Here is a 23974-nt window from a genome sequence, read left to right on the forward strand (position 1 = left end):
GTGGAGGGTTATGAAACGCGTACGTTTCATATGTATTCATTACCAGCGATGGCGAGGCATGACAGAATCTCTGACCAGAGAGTTATTTATCGTGGCTAGTCTGCGCTTCACCGCGCGAGACGACAGTGCGAGTGTGTGGCGAGTCGGCAGAGGGAGTAGACAGTTGGATAGTTGTACTCAGTCAGTGCTAGTGTGTAGCGGGTCGGCATGCGTCCGCGGTGTGCTCTGCCCACGAGTCTGGTCAGGAATGTGGTGGACGATATGTATATTATTGTAGAAGGTAATGAAGCAGCATTGCGCACAGCTAATAACGTATGTTAATTGTAATTAATTTGTTCAAAATGATGCCCCAATAATAACTTTTTATAAAGTAATTCATTTAAAGAAAAAGATTCATTTCAAGCCAAATAATATTTCCTATGCATTCCCTCAAAGAATCAAAATTAAATATAAGCCAGCGTTGCACGAAGCTATGCCGAAAAATAAGAGCAGATATAGATGCAGTTTTACTGAGGTAAGAATTTTGGTTTAATTATTTCACAGGGCCGTAGGTCAGCGCTGCTGTCCTTATAAAATTTACCAGATATTATTTCTGCTGAGAGGTTCCATTTGGGTCTTGGTTCACTATTTAAGTAATGTAGTTGTTGGTTTATGGTCAATTTTCATTCCTTAATTTTTGTGGGGAGTTTACATTTGGAGTATTATTATTCCTTAATTTTGTGGGGAGTTAACATTTGGCTCATTTTTTTTATCATCATTGACTTTTATTTCTACGGGGAGGTTACAGTATATACGATGTTTAAACACAGTGTGCGGCTTATTTAATACGCAAATTGAACGTGAAAGTGATACTTAAGCTCTAAACTTTGTTAAGAAAATTCAACAGATATCACTCACCCCACTTCTGGATGTTTGCAGAGGGTTAGAACAAATTGCTATTTCGCTTATGAAACACGAGTGACAGGATATGAACAGGTTGCAGGTGTTCACAATAACAAATCAAGGACCCTACGTGCCAATATCGAAATTAATGGAAGATAGAACATTCCAGAAAACGCCGAAAAATTTATAAATATGTCAAGCTACGTTACTTAGCTGAGGAACAGCCCCGGCCGTACTTCGTGGAAAGCAGTCGGCTAGCCGGGGCTGTTCCTCAGCTAAGTAACGTAGCTTGAAATGGTACCACGGTACTTTAGCTTTTTATGTTTGGTCGTGCCTTATTCTGGCATGTATTAGTTTATTTTATGCTTCTGAAGAAGGCTACAGTACTCTAGCCGAAACCTGGGCAAAGACCAGTAACATTTCGCAACTGAGGCGGATTTTTGACATATTGATTACGGGAACATGACTCCATATTCCACTGACGATTATTTGAGGACTAGGTAGGTAACCAAACTATACCTTTATTTTTCACAAATAAAGTACGTAAGTCATCATAACATCCTCAGCTGTTTACATAAAAAGAACTGAAATGTCCGGTAGGTGTAGAAAACAAAGTGGAAAAAATCGTTCATCTCGTCCTCCTGGGTGCTTTTCATTGGACTTAGAGCTTCAATAACGTGTATGGCGACCGCGAACATGTCTGTCAAGTGCGATTCACATATACACAACGAGGTTTGGGCCGGGCCTTGCCGCCCAACATTCCATTACTTCAATGTCCATGCTTCGCAAAACATCCCTACTGACGGCCGCCACGTAGGCCCTGGCATTAGTAGGAATACAGGCCACCACCGTATGCAACAGCCACCACATGGTCCAACAGGCTCTGCTAGATGTACTGGCTGGCTTAAAGCAACCATGGATCTGTGTGGCTGTGAAAACTGAAGCCTTCCCGCTGTCGATGTCCTTGACAACATCTGGCAGGTACAGCTCACCACGGGTCTATGCACACGAACATGGCCATCATCTTGCGTCAAAGGATGTCTGGACTCGTCTGTGGATAACACATTTCGTCAATGACGAGGCTGCCATTTGAGAAGGGGTCAACAGAAATGTAGGCGTGCTCCAGGATGTTGCTTGAGGCGGGGTACTCGAACAGGACGTTGGGTCTTGTGGTCCTTTGTCGCAACCTGTTCATTACGGTAGGCTCGGACACAGTCGCTCCAATGGCCTTTCTGAGATCGTTTTGCAGTGCTCTAATGGTATCCGTATGACACCGCAACGCAGAGATGGCCAGATACCGGTCTTCACGTGGGGTTGTAATACATCGGTAACCTTGTCCAACTCGACTTGTGTTCTGACATTTGTCCCATTAGCGTGTTCACTACCTATGGATGACACCTGGAGAGGCATTGGCATCTGCAGCAACGCAACCGTAAATTCATCCACTTTGGATCAAACCAACCGCCTTTGCATCTTGCACTGCATTAAGGTATCACATTGCACGTGCTTCGTTGAATACAGGGCCCAAAAATGTCAACTGCCATCTGTGTACCTAACTAGAAAACACTGGTACACCGGCGTTTACGTCCTTCTGAGGGTTCACTTCACACTGTAGTGCACAGCACAGTCAGTAGACGGCGAATTATTTGATCGTTACCTACAATGAAAGCGAAGATCTGAAGCCATGCAATAAGACCGCCTGTATCAAAATACATTCGATAAACGTGTTCCGCTAATTCTTTTGAACCGTGTGTTTTATGACTCATGTGATTGTTCTGCAATCGTGTAATCATACAAGTTTTTCTGGCTATTTATGCACAATGCGTGATTTTATGTTATACTGCAATCTCTGCATCAATCGTCGATCCTCTGAAGATCTTCCTACATTTCGCTACAATTTTCTAGCGTTGCGATTCTCTGTACACAACAGCACTATCCTCGAAAAGTGTCATGGAACTTTCAACGTTACGCACCAGATCATTTATACATGGTGTTCCTTGCGGATTAAAAATTGTGACGGTACGGTACTCGAACCCGGGAGCTGTGTCTTTTCGCAGGAAGACATTTACGGCTTTACTTCCGAAATACTCCTCTTTTACCGTCCAATCTTCACCGAACTTCCCTGCACACCTGGCATCATTAGCACTCCCGGAAGGAAGAATATTGTGAAGAACTGGCTTAACACCATATTTACTCATTGCAGTGCACTCCCCTGCACTTAATAACTCTCCCTGTTAGATACAATATTTATCACAGGTAAAGTTATCCGACGGACAATGCTATCAGAAAAGAAATGTGCGAATTGTGATTTTGGAATACATCCAGTTTCGGACGAAGAAAATCCCCAACCACGCCGGGAATCGAACCCGGCGCCCTTCAATAGAGCGCCAGCGAAGCTGCCTGCAAGATGAACAGCTACTTACTATGATATCCGAATATATTTGCGAATACAAGCAAGTTTGTTGAAAAAGTATTGGAAATCCTTCAAACAGATAAAGAGATGGGTAATATGCGAGCTGTAGCAGACCTGCTGTCGTAAGTTCGTTTCACATTGAATGTCAACAGAACGTGAAGGAACAAAAGCAATAGTGGAACGTCAAAATCATATTGAGTAGCTCAGAGATTACGATATGCGACCCAAGTTACAAAAAGTCAGAATATACATAACTGGAGAGGTAAAGTGCGTAAATTAATCGCCACGGAAATTGCTAAAGGACCTGATAATGATATCAATATTAATTAACAGCCACAGCAAAATTAATGAAGGATGTTATTGTCAAAGACAGTACGGTGAATTTTCCATGATGCTCAGAAGTAAAAGAATAAATTTGTCATACAAATATTTTAAAAAAAAATCAACATTTATTTGATCAAGAAAATATGTAGATACAAAATCAGAGAGAAAGCCGCAATAGACTTGTGCAGACACACTAATTCAGCGTGCTCGATCAAGAGAGTGGCCGCCCTCTGTAATTAAAACAAAAAAGAAGAAATAGAAAAAAGCTAAGTGAAGACTTCATCGATGGAATTTGAGGAACGTCGTGCGACATCTGCACAGACCTGCTGAAGAAAAACAACGAAAAAATACTTAAGCAGAAGAAGGAGCGGTGCCGTCTGTGACTAGAAATCAAAACGACTTGGGCTCGGGGTTCAAACCCAGTCACTTCTTAAATATGGTGCAAAATCATCGACAATGGCGACGAAAGACTCTGTCTGGCAGGCAGTTAATTGTGGATTGTATAATAGCCACTTAGAGGTAGATGCAGATGTATTAGGAGCCAGCCTGATTCTGCCAACAGTCTTGGACGGAGGAGCGGACAGACTTTCCGGTCATCATGGCCTTGGGGTGGGAAACTGCCTCTAAAAGGAGGAATAATCAGCAGTGATCAAATGCACGAGGATGCAAAAGTCAGTGGAAACTACAAGATTAAAAACACAGTGTGTATTCATAAAATATATGGGCTATAATTGAAACGTGTCATTGTGAATCCTTCAGCGCCAAAAAATTACGAGTTAGTCCTTCATTCGCATCTCCGCCAGGGGTCTGCCAAGAGGTTGTCATCATGTGAAAAAGACTGAATAACCAGCGAAACGGAATTACACTACGAGTGAGACATGGAATGCCCGAAGTTTCAACATGGTGGGAAAGCTAAAGATTCTGAAAATGAAAATTAAATGTCTCGCTCTAGATATAATGGGAGCCAGTGAGGTGAAATGGAAAGAAAGATTTCTGATAATGTCAACCGCAGCAGAAAATGATATAACGGCTCTAACACTCGATATGAATTTGAAGGTAGCGCAGAGAGAGAATTATTGCGAAGAGTTCAATGATAGCGCTGCCCTCATCAGCATCAACTCCAACCAACGCCAGCAAAACTAGGCCGACGTCACAACCAATGATGAAGAGAGATGGAGAGTATATGGCGATACTGATCGTGTAATTTACGAAATGGGATTGATACTACGTATGAGTAAAGAGAAAAACTAATTGCCTTCCGGCCGCGGTGGCCGTGCGGTTCTAGGCGCTGCAGTCCGGAACCGCGGGACTGCTACGGTCACAGGTTCGAATCCTGCCTCGGGCATGCAGGTGTGTGTTGTCCTTAGGTTAGTTAGGTTAAAGTAGTTCTAAGTTCTAGGGGACTGATGACCTAAGATGTTAAGTCCCATAGTGCTCAGAGCCATTTGAACCATTTGAACTAATTACGTCCTGCAAAAAAAAATTATGCTAATAATAGCGAATATTCTGTTCAAGAATCACAAGAGGAGAAGCTATACTTGGAAAAGGCCGGGAGGTACGGGAATATTTCAGTTAGATTACATTACGGTCGAGAAAAGATTCCGAAATTAGATATTGGGTTGTAAGGTGTACCCAGGAACAGGTAAAAATTCAGATTACAATTTAGTAGTGATGAAGAGTACGCTGGAGCTTAAGAGATTAGTCAGGAAGAATAGGGAAGCTATAGGGAAAGACGGGTAAGTTTGTAACCTCCCCCTCACTCATCGACCTTAATGACAGTGAAAAACTAAACCGCGTGTACCTAATGGAAATTTGGAAAAAGCAATCGTCACCGAAGTTAATCTGTCGGTAAAGAGGGAGGAAAGGGTTACATCTAAATGAAAGGAAAAATGCAAATGAAACTGGTGGAAATTAATTTTGAAACGCGGTAAAGTTAATAAAGAAAGTAAATGTGCGGTCGTCACGTTAACAATTAATTGGCGCTAATTAGATATTTGAGATTTGGGGGAAATTACGGTCGCCAGTCCTAAGGACAATTACTATAGCAACTGAAAGAGAGAGGTTATTACACACATAATTAGCACTAGAAGCGTGGCAACTGAAGGTTGACACGTGTAGTGTGAAAACTGAAAGTTTGTCAGAAGTAATAAATTTCGCTACACTCTGACTTAATTTAGCAGAAGAATTAATAAAACCGGAAAAATGAAAGTTAATTTAGTGACCGAAATTAATAGTGAGCTTTGTTTCTGAAGCACATCGAAAATCAGTAAGATATGGTTAGTCTTGGACTACCTCAACAGTCATTTCAAAAGCTGCTTGAATCTACGCAATTTAGAAATAAGAGATTTAACTTTGAACTTGAATTAAATGATTCTGAACAATTAACAATAGTAAAATTTAGTACGTACCAAGCTGAGCTGCAGTCACAGGTAAGCCAAAATATGGTAACAAAACTCGCACTCTTAATTTGTGCTTGTGTAATCTAAATATTGTAGCCAGCTATGAATACCTTAACTGAACTTTGAAATTAAAGCAGTGAAATCGAATGGTGCTGGCGTTTGAATTTCAACGACACTCGGGTTCATTCCGGAACAGGAAGGGACCCTGCTTGGTAATGCAATTGGGACAATGAGCAACAAACGTTCATGCTACGTTGCTGTAATTTTGTGATTTGAACAGTTTGAAAAGCTGAGGTCTGCCATACAGTTCTAAAACTTTACGTGCTTCCAGTCTTCCTTGTTGGTTCATTGAAGGTTTGAAGCTGTCGATCGAGGAGTTGGCGACGGTCACTCATTTTCGGCCGTCGCTGTTGCAGAAGCTGGATGTTCGCGCCTTCTTCTCGACACGGTCACCAGGCGGAACGGGCTCTTGATGTGCGCCAGCTAATGCTTCCCGTCCGCGACACCGTGTCACAAACTATCATAGCAAGTCAAGGGCAATTACATGCTGCCCAACCCCGAAAGCGCGGCAACTCGCGGGAGCGTCACACAACACACCTGCTCCACTGCACTACCCCCGCCAGACTCTCTGCCCGCGCTCCACGCGAGAGAGTTAACACTACCAAAGATCCTAAACACTTTTGTTCTCCACACGACCATTCGATGTATTCGTTCGATAGCATAGTTTTCCCTAGGCCAGACCCAGCGTATAAATACAAATAATATTCACAAAACAAACCAACATATATATATATATATATACACACACAAAAACAGTAAAACAACTACATTATATAAAGACACAGAAATGTCATATCTTCAGGTAACAAAATAAGGAAAAAAATTGCAGTGCAATAGATGGAAATAGGTTATGCATTTCCGGCGTTACAAGTTGCAATATGCACAGGAACCAGAGGGAACAATGAGAGTGGAAGATCAAGGACTAAGCGCTCGGATAAAAAACAGTGTAAGACAAGGATATAGTCTTTTAGTCCTGCTGTTCAATCTATACATTGAAGAAACACTGACGGAAATAAAAATAAGGTTCAAGAGTGGAATTAAAATTCAAGGTGAAAGTGATAAGTTGCGCTGATGATGTTGCTACCCTAAGTGAAACTGAACAAGAATTATTGGATCTGCCGAATGGAATGAGTACATAATATGGGTTGAGAGTAAATCGAAGAAAGACCAAAGTAATAACAAGTAGCAGAAATGAGAACTTCGAGAAACTTAACATCAGGATTGGTATCACGAAGTAGATGAAGTTAAGGTATAGTGCAAAATTACCCATGATGGACGGAATAAGCAGCGAATCAAAGGAAGACTAGCACTGGTAAAAAGGGCAATCCCAGCCAAGAGAAGCATATTAGTATCACACACAGACCTTAATTTGAGGAAGAAATTTGTGAGAGCGTACGTCTGGAGCACAGCATGGTATGGGACTGAAACGTGGACTGCGGGAAAGCCAGAGCGGAAAAGAATCGAAGCGTTTCAGACGTACTGCTACAGAAGAGTGTTGAAAATGAGGTGGACTAATAAGTAAGGGATGAGGAAGTTCTCCGTAGAATCGGCGAGGAAGGGAGTGTGTGGAAAACACTGACAAGAAGGGGCACGTTGGTAGGGCATCTGTTAAGACATCACGGAATAACTTCCATGGTACTAGAGAGACCTGTAGAGAGCAAAAACTGGACAGAGGTTGGAAAACATCCAGCAAATAATTGAGGACGTACAAGGGGTTGACACAGGAGAGGAATTCGTGGCGACCGGCATCAAACCAATCAGATGAGATATAAGGCACCTCCCCCCCCCCCGCGCCCAAAAAAAGAGTAGAAATGAGAGAATAGAACGTCTTATTGAGTACTGCGACAAATTTCAGCTATTAATAGAAAAGAGACCCGTGCCGATCAGTCAGTATTGAAAGAAATTGGATATTGAAGTAGGGAGGAAGCATGAGAACAGTTGGAAGTTCTCTGAGTTTATAGACAGTGCTATAATGAATACAACTTCAGGCACTTTAACTGAAAAGGGTTGAAAATCTCTAAAAAGGGCAATCAGAGAAGCTGCACAGGCAAATATAGGCTTCAGAAAGGTAACTGCAAAGAAACCTTGGACAACAGAAAAAGTACTTAAACAGATCGACGAAAGAAGGAAATACAGAAATGTTCAGGGGAAATTCCAACATACAGGTATATATTTCACTAAGAATGAAATAAATAGGAAACACAGGGAAACCAAGGCGCATTGCTGAAGGAAACATATGAAAAAATCGAAAAAGAAGTGGTCATCGGAAGAAATGCATATAGAAAAGTGAAAACAACTTCGATGAAATTTAAAGCACGGGAGTCAACATTAAGAGAGTGCAACTGGAGTTCAACTGCTGAGTCCAGAGGAGAGGGTGAATAGGTATAGCCTCTACAAATGGAAGAACTCGTCAGATGACATGAGTGAGTAGCAAATTCTAGCCTATATGGAAGACATAGGGGAATTTAACAGAGCTTTGGGGGACTTTCGATGAAATCAAGCATTCGTTCGGAATTTTTGAAATCATTGGGAGAAGTGCCAACCAAGTGTCTATTGAAGTTGGTGTGTATAATCTACGAGTCCTTCGAAAAATTATCATACACCCCCTCTGAAGACAGTAAGAGCAGATACATGCGAGAGGTATAGCACAATCAGCTTGACGGCTGATTCCTGCAAGTTGGTGGCAAGAATAATACACAGCAGAATGGCAGTCAATTCGGCTTTCAGATAGTTAAGGACACCAGAGAGGTAGTTCATATGTTGCGATTGTTAATGGTTGCAAGATCTAAGAAAAATCAAGACACAATCATAAGATTTATCGACCTGGAAAATGCGTTCAGCAATGTAATATGCTGCTGTATGTTCGAAATTCTGTAAAGCACCAAGAGACAACAACAGTGGAAAACCAAGAAAGAAATGCTTGGATTAGAAAGTGTTTGAGACAGAGGTGCAGTCTTTCGTCTCTACTATCCAGTTTATGCATAGAAAAAAGCAATGAAGGAAATAAAAGGAAGGTTCAAGAATGGAAGGATATCAGCGATAATATTCGTAGATAACAGTGCTACCTTTAGTGAAAGTGAAGAAGAATTACAGGACGCGTTGAGTGGAAGAAACAGTTTAATAAGTATAGAACGTGGATTGAGAGAAGAAAGTAGAAAGTAATGAAGTTAGCCATAAACTTAACATCAAAATTGGGGACGACGAAGTTACGTAATTTATCTACCTTGGACGCAAAATAGTAAGTGACGAACGAAGCAAGGAGGACGTAAAAAATCAATTAGCAATGACAAGGAGAGCATCCTGGCCAAGAGAAGTCTGCTAGTATCAAATATTCACTTTAATAGTAGATAGAAATTTCTGAGAATGCACCTTTGGATTACAACATTGTACGGTGGTAAATCATGGACTGTGAGTAAACGGGAAAAGAAGAGAATAGAATAGAATCGTATGAGACGTGATGCTACAAAATGATGTTGAAAATAAGGTGGACTGATAACAAAAGGATTGAGAGGTTTCTCCGGAGAATCGGCGAAGGTAGGAACATGTTGAAAACATTGACAAGAAGAAGGACCAAAATGACAGGCCGAGTTTTAAGACGTCAGTGAATAACGTCGATAGTAATAGAGGGAAGTGTGGAGGATAAAAACTTCAGGGAAAGACAGTAATTGGAATTCAAATAATTGACGACATAGGGTGCAGGAACTACTCTGAGATGAAGAGGTTGACACAGGAGAGAAAATCGTAGTGGGCCGCATCGAACCACTCAAGACAGATGACAAAAAAAAACTTCTAATTTTATTCTTGACGTTCTGTTTTCATTCTATGTCACAAATAAGATACAAAACCTATATTTTTCTCCTTCAATGCAACTGAATATTTTACTGTTAAAAGAAGGTTTTTTTATGAAAATTGCTTCGTCTGATTATCTTTTTGTTTGTATATAGAGTAGGTTTCGCTCTTCGCCCAGATGTTGTAAATCTAAACCTTTTTCGATTTCTGATATATGGTCTCTTATGGAAGAAGACATACGAAAAATATCCGTTACTGAATATTCACAATCTGTCACGAGAGCAAAGCAAACATTAAAACAAAGAATAAGAAGACACAGAAATACCAAATCCACTACCGTAACACGAGTGAATACACAATGAATATATTATCTTAAGACGATTATGGAAGACGCCAGTCTCCTCCCACGAACGTCAAAGTAAAGCTTTATTTTCGAGCATTCTTGAAGGTGATGTTCCGTCCCGTCCCGTTCCATTCCGTTGACGGTTTGCGTCAATGACGCCGTCTGAAGTGCGTTGGCGAATACTTTTATGTTCGATGTCCCCTGCGAACAGATCTCCGAAATTACTTACAATGAGAGAAAGAAGGATTATGAAAGATGCATGGGTGCTGGTTGGACTGTAGATGGTAGGGAGAGTCATAGTTTATTACATTCTTCTTTCCCCACCCACACCCCGCCAAATGTAATTTCATGTGATCACAACTTATATCGTAAAGCATGCGCCTAGATTTTGATCGTAATAACAGCAACAGAACGTACGATATGTTTCGATGATAATATTAATTTCTTCACATTGTTCTTGTGGTCTTCAGTCCAGAGACTGGTTTGATGCAGCTCTCCATGCTACTCTATCCTGTGCAAGCTTCTTCATCTCCCAGTATCTACTGCAACCTACATCCTTCTGAATCTATTTAGTGTATTCATCTCTTGGTCTACCTGTACGAATTTTATGCTCCACGCTGCCCTCCAATGCTAAATTGGTGATCCCTTGATGCCTCAGAATATGCCCTACCAACCGATACCTTTTTCTAGTCAAGTTGTGCCCAAATTTCTCTTCTATTCAGTTCTATTCAATACCTCCTCATTAGTTATGTGAACTACCCATCTAATCTTCAGCATTCTTCTGTAGCACCACATTTCGAAAGCTTCTATTCTCTTCTTCTCCAAACTATTTATCGTCCATGTTTCACTTCCATACATGGCTACACTCCATACAAATACTTTCAGAAACAACTTCCTGACACTTAAATCAATACTCGATGTTAACAAATTTCTCTTCTCCAGAAACGCTTTCCTTGCTATTGCCAGTCTACATTTTATATCCTCTCTACTTCGACCATCATAATTTATTTTGCTCCCCAAATAGCAAAACTCATTTACTACTTTAAGCGTCTCATTTCCTAATCTAATACCCGCAGCATCACCCGATTTAATTCGACTACATTCCATTATCCTCGTTTTCCTTTTGTTGATGTTCATCTTATATCCAACTTTCAAGACACTGTCCATTTAGTTCAGCTCCTCTTCCAGGTCCTTTGCTGTCTCTGACAGCATTACAATGTCATCGACGAACCTAAAAGTTTTTATTTCTTCTCCATGGATTTAAATTCCTACTCCTAATTTTTCTTTTGATTCCTGTACTGCTTGCTCAACATACAGATTGAATAACATCGGGGATAGGCTACAACCCTGTCTCACTTCCTTCCCAACCACTGCTTCCCTTTTGTGTCCGTCGACTCCTGTAACTGCCATCTGGTTTCTGTACAACTTGTGAATAGCCTTTCGCTCCCTGTATTTTACCCCTGCCACCTTCAGAATTTGAAAGAGAATATTCCAGTCAACGTTGTCAAAAGCTTCCTCTAAGTCTACAAATGTTAGAAACGTAGCTTTACCCTTCCTTAATCTATCTTCTAAGATAAGTCGTAGGTTCAGTATTGCCTCACGTGTTCCAACCATTCTACAGAATCCAAACTGATCTTCCCCGAGGTCGGCTTCTACCAGTTTTTCCATTCGTCTGTAAAGAATTCGTGTTAGCACTTTGCAGCCGTGACTTATTAACCTGATACTTCGGTAATCTGTCAACACCTGCTTTCTTTGGGATTGGAATTATTATATTCTTCATGACGTCTGAGGGTATTTCGCTTGTCTCATACATCTTGCTTACTAGTTGGTAGAGTTTAGTTTGGCCTGGCTCTCCCAAGGCTGTAAGTAGTTCTAATGGAATGTTGTCTACTCCCTGGGCCTTGTTTCGACTTAGGTCTTTCAGTGCTCTGTCAAACTCTTCACGCAGTATCATATCTCCTATTTCATCTTCATCTATATTCTCTTCCATTTCTATAACATTGTCCTCAAGAACATCACCCTTGTATAGACCCTCTATATACTCCCTCCACCTTTCTGCTTTCCCTTCTTTGCTTAGAACGAGTTTCCTTCTGAGCTCTTGATATTCATGCAAGTGGTTCCCTTTTCTCGAAAGGTCTCTTTAATTTTCCTGTAGGCAGTATCTATCTTACCTCTAGTAATATGCGCCTTTACATACTTACATTCATCCTATTGCCATCCCTGCTTAGCCATTTTGCACTTCTTGTTGATCTCATTTTTGAGACGTTTGTATTCCTTTTTGCCTTCTTCATTTACCGCATTCTTATATTTTCTCCTTTCATCAATTAAATTCAGTATCTCTTCTGTTACCCAAGGATTTCTATTAGCCTCCGTCTTTTTACCTACTTGATCCTCTGCTACCTTCACTATTTCATCTCTCAAAGCCACCCATTCTTCTTCTACTGTATTACTTTCCTCCATTTTGTCACTCGTTTCCTAATGCTCTCCTTGAAGCTCTCTACAACTTCTGCTTCTTTCAGTTTATCCAGGACCCATCTCCTCATATTCCCACCATTTTGCAATTTCTTCAGTTTTAATATACAGTTCATAACCAATAGATTGACAGTCTGGAGCCTCGCGACCATTACGGCCGCAGGTTCAAATTCTGCCTCGGGCATGTGTGTGTGTGATGTCCGTAGGTTAGTTAGGTTTAAGTAGTTCTAAGTCCTAGGGGACTGATGGCCTCAGTAGTTCTAATGGGCCACATCTGCCCCTGGAAATGTCTTATATTTTAAAACCTGGTTTCTAAATCTTTGTCTTACCATTATATAATCTATCTGAGACCTTCCAGTACCTCCAGGCTTCTTCCATGTATACAATCTTCGTTCATGATTCTTGAACCAAGTGTTAGCTATGATTAAGTTATGCTCCATGCAAAATTCTACCAGGCGGCTTCCTCTTTCATTTCTTACTCCCATTCCATATTCACCTACGTTTCCTTCTCTTCCTTTTCCTACTACCGGTTTCCAGTCGCTAATGACTATTAAATTTTCGTCTCCCTTCACTATCTGAATAATTTCTTTTATCTCATCATACATTTCTTCAATTTCATCGTCATCTGCACAGCTAGTTGGCATATAAACTTGTACTACTGTGGTAGGTGTGGGCTTCGTGTCTATCTTGCCCACAATAATGCGTTCACTATGCTGTTTGTAGTAACTTACCCGCACTCCTATTTTCCTATTCATTATTAAACCTACTCCTGTATTACCCCTATTTGATTTTGTATTTATAACCCTGTATTCACCTGACCAGAAGTCGTGTTCCTCCTGCCACCTAACTTTGCTGATTTCCACTATATCTAACTTTAAACTATCCATTTCCCTTTTTAAATTTTCTTACCTACCTGCCCGATTAAGGGATCTGACATTCCATGCTCCGATCCGTAGAACACCAGTTTTCTTTCCCTGATAACGACGTCCTCCTGAGTAATCCCCGCCCGGAGATCCGAATGGGGGACTATTTTACCTCCGGAATATTTTACCCAAGAGGACGCCATCATCATTTAACCATATAGTAAAGCTGCATGCCCTCGGGAAAAATTACGGCTGTAGTTTCCCCTTGCTTTCAGCCGTTCGCAGTACCAGCACAGGAACGCCGTTTTGGTTAGTGTTACAAGGCCAGATCAGTCAATCACCCAGACTGTTGCCCCTGCAACTACTGAAAAAACTCTTCAGGAACCACACGTTTGTCTGACCTCTCAACAGATACCCCTCCGTTGTGGTTGCACCTACGTTACGGCTATCTGTATCGTTGAGGCAGGCAAGCCTCCCCACCAACGGCAAAGTCCATGGTTCAGGGGAGGGGAGGTTGTTCACATTAGTGGTTAGTAAATCGTTTTAGCTTAACTTACAAGAAATTTTAATTCAGTAAAAATACATGGTTATGAAAGCTTTTGTCCGAGAATTAGAAAAGTACATGTGTCCTGCAATTGATATAAGAACTGTAATAGTAACACACTGTCAACCTCAGCGACGTGATAAGTAACATGGGGGAAAGTCTCATTCTTCACTCACCATTGTAAGCGTTTATTACCATCGTGTAGTATGTAAGCTGAGGTCAGCAGCCCGTGTTCTTAGAGCTCATGTGGCTGATCTCAGTCACGAGCCCCATGCTCGATTCCAGAACTGGTCGTGAATTTTCTCCCATCGGAACTGGGTGTGTATTTGTTGTCCTCGTCGTCATTCATCTCTATCGACGGCAAGTCGCCGAAGTATCGTCAAATAAAAATACTTGCACCAGGCAGCGGAACATCTGGGATGGGACCAAAATGCCACACCACATTTGATTTATAAACAGAGGAAAACGCAGCCTTTGTGGTGGTCGAAGTGGTGTTTCCCGGAAGAAAGCCTTACCTGTCATACAAGCACACTTAGAAACAGTTTCCCGTCTAGTAGTGCAGTGCAGCGTGAGGAGACTAACGTAGAAGCTGTGGACGTGCGTTTCTTGCATTAGTTGTTTCAGTTATTAATATGTGTTTTCCGTGTATTGTTATTAAATTTGGAGGAAAGCGCAAGCTCCCAGTGTTTCGGAGTGCTGCGTCGTCAGTGGTTTAAGAGGCGCGCTGCAGAATGGTCAGTATAATCTTATGAAACAGTGCGTAGCTGTTCCTTGGAATATACACTCCTGGAAATGGAAAAAAGAACACATTGACACCGGTGTGTCAGACCCACCATACTTGCTCCGGACACTGCGAGAGGGCTGTACAAGCAATGATCACACGCACGGCACAGCGGACACACCAGGAACCGCGGTGTTGGCCGTCGAATGGCGCTAGCTGCGCAGCATTTGTGCACCGCCGCCGTCAGTGTCAGCCAGTTTGCCGTGGCATACGGAACTCCATCGCAGTCTTTAACACTGGTAGCATGCCGCGACAGCGTGGACGTGAACCGTATGTGCAGCTGACGGACTTTGAGCGAGGGCGTATAGTGGGCATGCGGGAGGCCGGGTGGACGTACCGCCGAATTGCTCAACACGTGGGGCGTGAGGTCTCCACAGTACATCGATGTTGTCGCCAGTGGTCGGCGGAAGGTGCACGTGCCCGTCGACCTGGGACCGGACCGCAGCGACGCACGGATGCACGCCAAGACCGTAGGATCCTACGCAGTGCCGTAGGAGACCGCACCGCCACTTCCCAGCAAATTAGGGACACTTGCTCCTGGGGTATCGGCGAGGACCATTCGCAACCGTCTCCATGGGGCTGGGCTACGGTCCTGCACACCGTTAGGCCGTCTTCCGCTCACGCCCCAACATCGTGCAGCCCGCCTCCAGTGGTGTCGCGACAGGCGTGAATGGAGGGACGAATGGAGACGTGTCGTCTTCAGCGATGAGAGTCGCTTCTGCCTTGGTGCCAATGATGGTCGTATGCGTGTTTGGCGCTGTGCAGGTGAGCGCCACAATCAGGACTGCATACGACCGAGGCACACAGGGCCAACACCCGGCATCATGGTGTGGGGAGCGATCTCCTACACTGGCCGTACACCACTGGTGATCGTCGAGGGGACACTGAATAGTGCACGGTACATCCAAACCGTCATCGAACCCATCGTTCTACCATTCCTAGACCGGCAAGGGAACTTGCTGTTCCAACAGGACAATGCACGTCCGCATGTATCCCGTGCCACCCAACGTGCTCTAGAAGGTGTAAGTCAACTACCCTGGCCAGCAAGATCTCCGGATCTGTCCCCCATTGAGCATGTTTGGGACTGGATGAAGCGTCGTCTCACGCGGTCTGCACGTCCAGCACGAACGCTGGTCCAACTGAGGCGCCAGGTGGAAATGGCATGGCAAGCCGTTCCACAGGACTACATCCAGCATCTGTACGATCGTCTCCATGGGAGAATAGCAGCCTGCATTGCTGCGAAAGGTGGATATACACTGTACTAGTGCCGACATTGTGCATGCTCTGTTGCCTGTGTCTATGTGCCTGTGGTTCTGTCAGTGTGATCATGTGATGTATCTGACCCCAGGAATGTGTCAATAAAGTTTCCCCTTCCTGAGACAATGAATTCACGGTGTTCTTATTTCAATTTCCAGGAGTGTAGTTCGGGTGAGAGTGCGGACTCATCTGTTGTCTCCTCATCTACTCAATTTATAGTACTACATTTATTTTACTAGGGAAATAAGCTATAAATTAAAGTAAGTGAAAATCACGCCTCCATTTTTGTGTCCCCGTGACGAGAGACGAAAATTAGTAACATCATTCCCTCTGTACAGGAGTAATTTTCTGCTAGGTCAATTTTAAGGCGACGCCATTCAAACTGTAATTAATGGACGTCTTGAAGATAGCGGTGACCGTTGGAAAAGCTCTTTGGTTTGAAGAAGTACGGTAAGACCGCAGGGATACATTCCTGCGAAGTAGCTGGCAGTTAAGACTAATCAGATAATGGCAACCCAACAGACGTGGTGAGTTCCTACAGAACTTTCTTATAAGGCAGATATAGCTTTTTTCAGGAAACGTCCATTTAGGGAGGCAACAGAAAATAGAGGCTATCTTGACACTGCTGCGTTCTTGCTCTGACAGAATTTTTAAATGAGACCCAAAAGGGTCGCTTAGCCTCACTGTTTTCGGTGTCCTGGAGTGAACTCGTAGTGTCGGTGTCCGTCACTAGGTACGGTGAGATAGTTTTGGTCCATACGTAAATGACGTAGTAAATGGTAGGATTGCCAGTAGTACTGACAGCACTGTTAGGGAAAATGAGTAAATGAAAGTGTGTGAGAGAAACTGGGAGCCGAAGACTGCTCTTTGTTTTTTGTTGATTTGTTTTGCACATAACTAGAACAGCAAATCGTTCAGTGTTAGTCAATTGTGTATCGTGTATCATTACAAAATATACAGTATATTGCATTTTGTAGGTAATAAAAACTTCGGTGCTTTTATGTAACCAGAGCAATTACTTTTGATGCAAGTAAAGTTTACGTGCAAAAGCATAAAAAATCTACATAATTATTATTGTTATTTTGTACTCAACAGAATGTTCTTCGTCATGACCAAAGGCAAGAGCTTCCTATTGTTCCTGATAAGTCGAAAGTTGTTTATGAATAACTGAAACATATTTTATATAAGCTCGACGGCGTTTTTAAGCGATATTTGATATGTTTTTGTTTTGAGCTTTTTTTTATCTTTTTTCACATTTTCTGCGTTTTATAGTGCTATATGATGACTTAGTTTCTTAGTTTTACTACAACATCCCACGTTACATATCTACAATTATCGAATAAAGCTTGAGTTAAACTCTAACAATTTCAATTTTGCGATGTTGTTGTTGTTGTGGTCTTCAGTCCTGAGACTGGTTTGATGCAGCTCTCCATGCTACTCTATCCTGTGCAAGCTTTTTCATCTCCCAGTAGCTACTGCAACCTACATCCTTCTGAATCTGCTTAGTGTATTCATCTCTTGGTCTCCCTCTACGATTTTTACCCTCCACGCTGCCCTCCAATACTAAATTGGTGATCCCTTGATGCCTCAGAACATGTCCTACCAACCGATCCCTTCTTCTGGTCAAGCTGTGCCACAAACTTCTCTTCTCCCCAATCCTATTCAATACTTCCTCATTAGTTATGTGATCTACCCATCTAATCTTCAGCATTCTTCTGTAGCACCACATTTCGAAAGCTTTTATTCTCTTCTTGTCCAAACTATTTATCGTCCATGTTTCACTTCCATACATGGCTACACTCCACACGAATACTTTCAGAAACGACTTCCTGACACTTAAATCAATACAGGATGTTAACAAATTTCTCTTCTTCAGAAACGCTTTCCTTGCCATTGCCAGTCTACATTTCATATCCTCTCTACTTCGACCATCATCAGTTATTTTGCTCCCCAAATAGCAAAACTCCTTTACTACTTTAAGTGTCTCATTTCCTAATCTAATTCCCTCAGCATCACCCGACTTAATTAGACTACATTCCATTATCCTTGTATTGCTTTTGTTGATGTTCATCTTATATCCTCCTTTCAAGACACTGTCCATTCCATTCAACTGCTCTTCCAAATCCTTTGCTGTCTCTGACAGAATTACAATGTCATCGGCGAACCTCAAAGTTTTTATTTCTTCTCCATGAATTTTAATACCTACTCCGAATTTTTCTTTTGTTTCCTTTACTGCTTGCTCAATATACAGATTGAACAACATCGGGGAGAGGCTACAACCCTGTCTTACTCCCTTCCCAACCACTGCTTCCCTTTCGTGTCCCTCGACTCTTATAACTGCCATCTGGTTTCTGTACAAATTGTAAATAGCCTTTAGCTCCCTGTATTTTACCCCTGCCAACTTTTAGAATTTGAAAGAGAGTATTCCCGTCAACATTGTCAAAAGCTTTCTCTAAGTCTACAAATGCTAGAAACGTAAATTTGTCTTTCCTTAATCTTTCTTCTAAGAATAGTCGTAAGGTGAGTATTGCCTCACGTGTTCCAGTGTTTCTACGGAATCCAAACTGATCTTCCCCGAGGTTGGCTTCTACTAGTTTTTCCATTCGTCTGTAAAGAATTCGTGTTAGTATTTTGCAGCTGTGACTTATTAAACTGATAGTTCGGTAATTTTCACATCTGTCAACACCTGCTTTCTTTGGGATTGGAATTATTATATTCTTCTTGAAGTCTGAGGGTATTTCGCCTGTTTCATACATCTTGCTCACCAGATGGTAGAGTTTTTTCAGGACTGGCTCTCCCAAGGCCGTCAGTAGTTCCAATGGAATGTTGTCTACTCCAGGGGCCTTGTTTCGACTCAGGTCTTTCAGTGCTCTGTCAAACTCTTCACGCAGTATCATATCTCCCATTTAATCTTCATCTACATCCTCTTCCATTTCCATAATATTGTCCTCAAGTACATCGCCCTTGTATAGACGCTCTATATACTCCTTCCAACTTTCTGGTCTCCCTTCTTTGCTTAGAGCTGGGTTTCCATCTGAGCTCTTGATATTCATACAAGTGTTTCTCCTTTCTCCAAAGGTCTCTTTAATTTTCCTGTAGGCAGTATCTATCTTACCCCTAGTGAGATAGGCCTCTAAATCCTTAAATTTGTCCTCTAGCCATCCCTGCTTAGCCATTTTGCACTTCCTGTCGATCTCATTTTTGAGACGTTTGTATTCCTTTTTGCCGGCTTCATTTACTGCATTTTTATATTTTCTCCTTTCATCAATTAAATTCAATATTTCTCCTGTTACCCAAGGATTTCTACTAGCCCTCGTCTTTTTACCTACTTGATCCCCTGCTACCTTCGCTACTTCATCCCTCAAAGCTACCCATTCTTCTTCTACTGTATTTCTTTCCCCCATCCCTGTCAATTGTTCCCTTATGCTCTCCCTGAAACTCTGTACAACCTCTGGTTCTTTGAGTTCATCCAGGTCCCATCTCCTTAAATTCCCACCTTTTTGCAGTTTCTTCAGTTTTAATCTACAGGTCATAACCAATAGATTGTGGTCAGAGTCCACATCTGCCCCTGGAAATGTCTTACAATTTAAAACCTGGTTCCTAAATCTTTGTCTTACCATTATATAATCTATCTGATACCTTTTAGTATCTCCAGGCTTCTTCCATGTATACAGCCTTCTTTCATGATTCTTAAACCAAGTGTTAGCTATGATTATGCTGTGCTCTGTGCAAAATTCTACCAGGCGGCCTCCTCTTTCATCTCATAGCCCCAATCCATATTCACCTGCTATGTTTCCTTCTCTCCCTTTTCCTACACTCGAATTCCAGTCACCCATGACTATTAAATTTTCGTCTCCCTTCACAATCTGAATAATTTCTTTTATTTCATCATACATATTTTTGCTATAATACCGTTTATTTTTAAGTAACAGAAGTACATGAGGATTACTGTGTAGAACAAACTGTTTCTTAAGATTACGCAGCCCTTTGTACATCCTTAGCCATAAAAATTTCGTCTGTAACGACGACATTATGAGGGCTGCGACTGTTGATAAATACAAATAAAACAGTTGCAGCGTCAGTCACTTGTTTATTTTGCCACTACGCGTTCCGATGGTTACGTAGGTGGTGTTGGTGAAGAGAACATTCGTATTTTCACAGTTGCAGACCATGGAAATGTAGGTTACTTTGCGTTTTTGCCAATGATAAAAATTGTTTATTTAGAAAAGGCACTTTGTAGTTTAAAGTAATGAATTTCGACCAGTGAATTGCTCTTATAGGGACGGTAGAGTTGTAAAAAGTTTGCACAGTGTTGCTTGATGTATGTAATCTCCGCTGCATATTACATTTGCACTGTCGCCTCAAAGATATTGTACATGTTACAGATATGTTTGTTTACACTGCATGCAGAGGTAGAATAAATAGTTTCTACATTTTTTTTTTCTTTTTAAAACTATGGGTAGGCTCGACCAGAACATTGACATGTGCTCAACTCAGTTACTATATTAGGTGGTTCTAGATACATTTTTTTAAAAAATGTGACTGTACTGCAGCATTGGATACAAAAATAATGATTAAATGGTTATGTACATAAATATGTTTTCCTTTTGTTTAAAAACAAGGTGAATGGGTAGCACGTGAATACAGATATGTGCCCACTTAAATTAGTACAGTAACTTCTTATAGATGAAAAGATTAAAATATTACGACATATCAAGCATATATATTGTATATTCAGCTCATTGAGGGATGAATGGGAGTTGTTACGTTAATTGCTGTGCATTGAAACTGTAAATTATGAGAATGCTTAAGTATTTTGTCAAAGCTTTTGAAACAGTTTGTTGCAAAAGTCGCAAAATAAACTACAGTGCCTTTGGTCTGCAACTGTGAAAAGACAACTGTACTCTTCATCAACGCCAGCAATGTAAATAAACCTCCACCCGAAGATGATGATGTGAACCATCGAAACATATAGTGGCAAAATAATCAAGTGACTGACACAGAAACTGTTTTATTTGTATATATACTTACTCAGTTTCTAGATGGCTCACTGCTTCCAGTTTTTAGGGGATTCTAGTAAGACACTGATCGCATATGCAAACAAAGTGAAATGAGGTAACGCTCAATAGGTGTGCAACACACCTAATTTATAGGTAACGCAGTTCTGATCATAACTGCCAAAGGCTGTTAGGAAAACTTCCGTAGTCTACGCTTATTTATGATAGTCTACGGTAACATATGATTGCCTTAGAACTCTAGTAGCAAGCGCTCATGTTCCACTGTTACTCCTCATTGCTAGCATTTCTCTTTCCCAAACGTCTCTACCCTCATAGTTCATTATTGCATTTTCTAACTTTTCTTTATTTGCATTTTCTAACTTTTCTTTATTTGCATTTTCTAACTTTTCTTTATTTGCGTTTTCTAACTTTTCTTTATTTGCGTTTTCTAACTTTTCTTTATTTGCATTTTCTAACTTTTCTTTATTTGCATTTTCTAACTTTTCTTTATTTGCGTTTTCTAACTTTTCTTTATTTGCGTTTTCTAACTTTTCTTTATTTGCATTTTCTAACTTTTCTTTATTTGCATTTTCTAACTTTTCTTTATTTGCATTTTCTAACTTTTCTTTATTTGCATTTTCTAACTTTTCTTTATTTGCATTTTCTAACTTTTCTTTATTTGCATTTTCTACCTTTTCTTTATTTGCATTTTCTAACTTTATTGTATTTATAACTTGATAACATGTGAACTTCATACTGAACACTAGTACACTCTTCCTACTTTGTTGCTTAATTTTCGGTTTCTGTTGCAGATCTTGGATGGAGAACATGTTGCAATTTAGGAGTAGAATTTGGACCCTTCCCGTTGTTATGAATGCGGTACTGCCCTTGCTGTTCACCTATGTCCCCATGATTAGCTTCGATTAACCAGTATCCAAAGTGATTGCTTGATTCATTGCTGCAAGTAGGATCGAGTCAGGTACTTTCGAGGCCACAAAGTATGAGATGACCTTCATTGGGTGCTATTTGTTAGCGGAAGCGATGGACAAGCGAGGCGTAACGGTACAAGTTTACAGACAGACGATATGTTCAACACAGCATGCAATTTTTTAGAATACGTACCTTTTTAGAGGCTCGAAGTTTTGATGCTACTTCTTTCTGAAAGTCAGCTGAGAAAGCTGAAAAATGTTGCTTGTAGGAGGGCCGTTCCATTTTGAATTACACTCCGACCTTTGCCATCATCCATGGTGCGCCATTTGACTCCTCATTTACGTTGCAAGTATGTAGTACTTTCGTCTAACCGTAGCTAGCAGGGCAACTTCCAGACATGTATTCCCTGCACAGCACAGCCAATTTTCCCAGCCACTGTTGTTACATCAGCGGACAACATGGACTGTGATTATCAGGAAAAGCACTGAAAAACGTAGTTTCTGTGCAGGGTCGTGTAAATACAGCGGATATTTGCCCCAGGCGATTGGTGACAGTATGTGGAGAGTGTGCACCGTCATGAAAAGTGCTCTTGCAACACAACAACCATTATCCTCATACGAGTTAGAAACCGTGGCTGCCATCGCTGAAATGGGGTTCCAGGTACTGCCACATGAACCGTTTCCTGACTTGGTCCCTTCTGATTTCCACCTACTGTGATAAAGAAACCTCTGCGCAGACATAATCTCGCAGACTTCCAGGAAGTGTGAGCAGCTGTTCTGCGGCAGGAACGACGGACTCCAGAAAAGTGGTTCGAAGAGGGAGTACAAAAGATAAAAAGGAGAATACGGTGTATTTGTAGTACCTGGAACCTCATTTCAGCTTTTCTTGTTACGTCCATTGCAGCTGAGTATGAGTTTCCGAAAACATTTCTGCAGTTTCTTCACGTCTCAGGCTAAAACGATATGACAACGACGTCGTCAAGACTACACATACTGTGTTCAGCGCGTTTGGAGCAAAGCTGGGAAACTGCTGCAGACCCATGACTGAGGCTGGTAATTCTTGCAGTAACGGCGAATAATTACCAGAGAGTACTTTTTAATACGTAAGTAGTAATAAACGTCTTCCTGAACACCGTCATTCCTGTCCGGCTACTTTTCACTGCTCAGTCTGCGTGCGGTGAGCTTTTTCCATGTAAAAGTTGTTCCAAAAACGGAACGCGACAAGGCCATCCGTTACCCCTGTCTCAACACTGTTCGCCGCGTCTGCCTACTTTTTCCTGTGTGGGAAAGGTGTTCAGTAAATGGAAACGACAAGGGCAAAAGCTAGGCCTTCTGCAAACCTCATGTCGTCCTTCTTTCTTAAGCTTGTTTTTATGCTTTTTGTAACAATAATTAGTAGCAAGTTAACGTGAGTTCAGACTGTACACATATGATGTGTTTTATCTTCTTAATTCTAGAAATATAATTTTATAGTGTATCAATTTTGTAATTAACCTTTTACTACATAATCATATCGGATCTAGCCAACACATTACGTATATAGGGTGACTCTCCTGTAAGAGTCGGCAGGCGCATTTTCTCTGGTGACTCCGCAGATACTTGCAATTCTATTTTTACAACATGCAGCTGGAGTCAGAGCGACAGATACTGCTCATCATGCGACGCCCAGTGTCTATGGAAAGCGTCGCTTTGTTTCCGGTTACAACCACAATGATTTTTAAAGTGGAATGTTATGTGCTCATTCGGTAGAGCTGTCTCAAATTAGTTTAGCCTAGCCTGCGCTGACTGTTGCCGCCAAGCATGCAGCGCTACTCAGTCACTGTTTGCTGTTTACTCTTCATGTTTTATTGTTTTGTCCCTCTTAATAAGTATCAATAAACAAATATCGGACTAGACTAATATTGGACCGCTCAACTGAATG

The 23974-nt window shown here is 41.5% G+C and overlaps 1 protein-coding gene across 1 annotated transcript in view; it reads left to right on the forward strand.

The window, feature by feature from the left end:
* The first annotated feature begins 3382 nt into the window (after positions 1-3382).
* The window catches only part of LOC124795929 (spondin-2-like), a 259765-nt gene continuing 239173 nt past the window's right edge, over positions 3383-23974 (forward strand). The window contains exons 1-2 of the mRNA XM_047260010.1: positions 3383-3417; positions 16286-16298. Of these exons, the coding sequence (XP_047115966.1) occupies positions 3383-3417; positions 16286-16298 (48 nt within the window). The remainder of the gene's footprint in view (positions 3418-16285; positions 16299-23974) is intronic.

This window comes from Schistocerca piceifrons, chromosome 4 (genome assembly GCF_021461385.2).
Source record: "Schistocerca piceifrons isolate TAMUIC-IGC-003096 chromosome 4, iqSchPice1.1, whole genome shotgun sequence".
NCBI lineage: Eukaryota > Metazoa > Arthropoda > Insecta > Orthoptera > Acrididae > Schistocerca > Schistocerca piceifrons.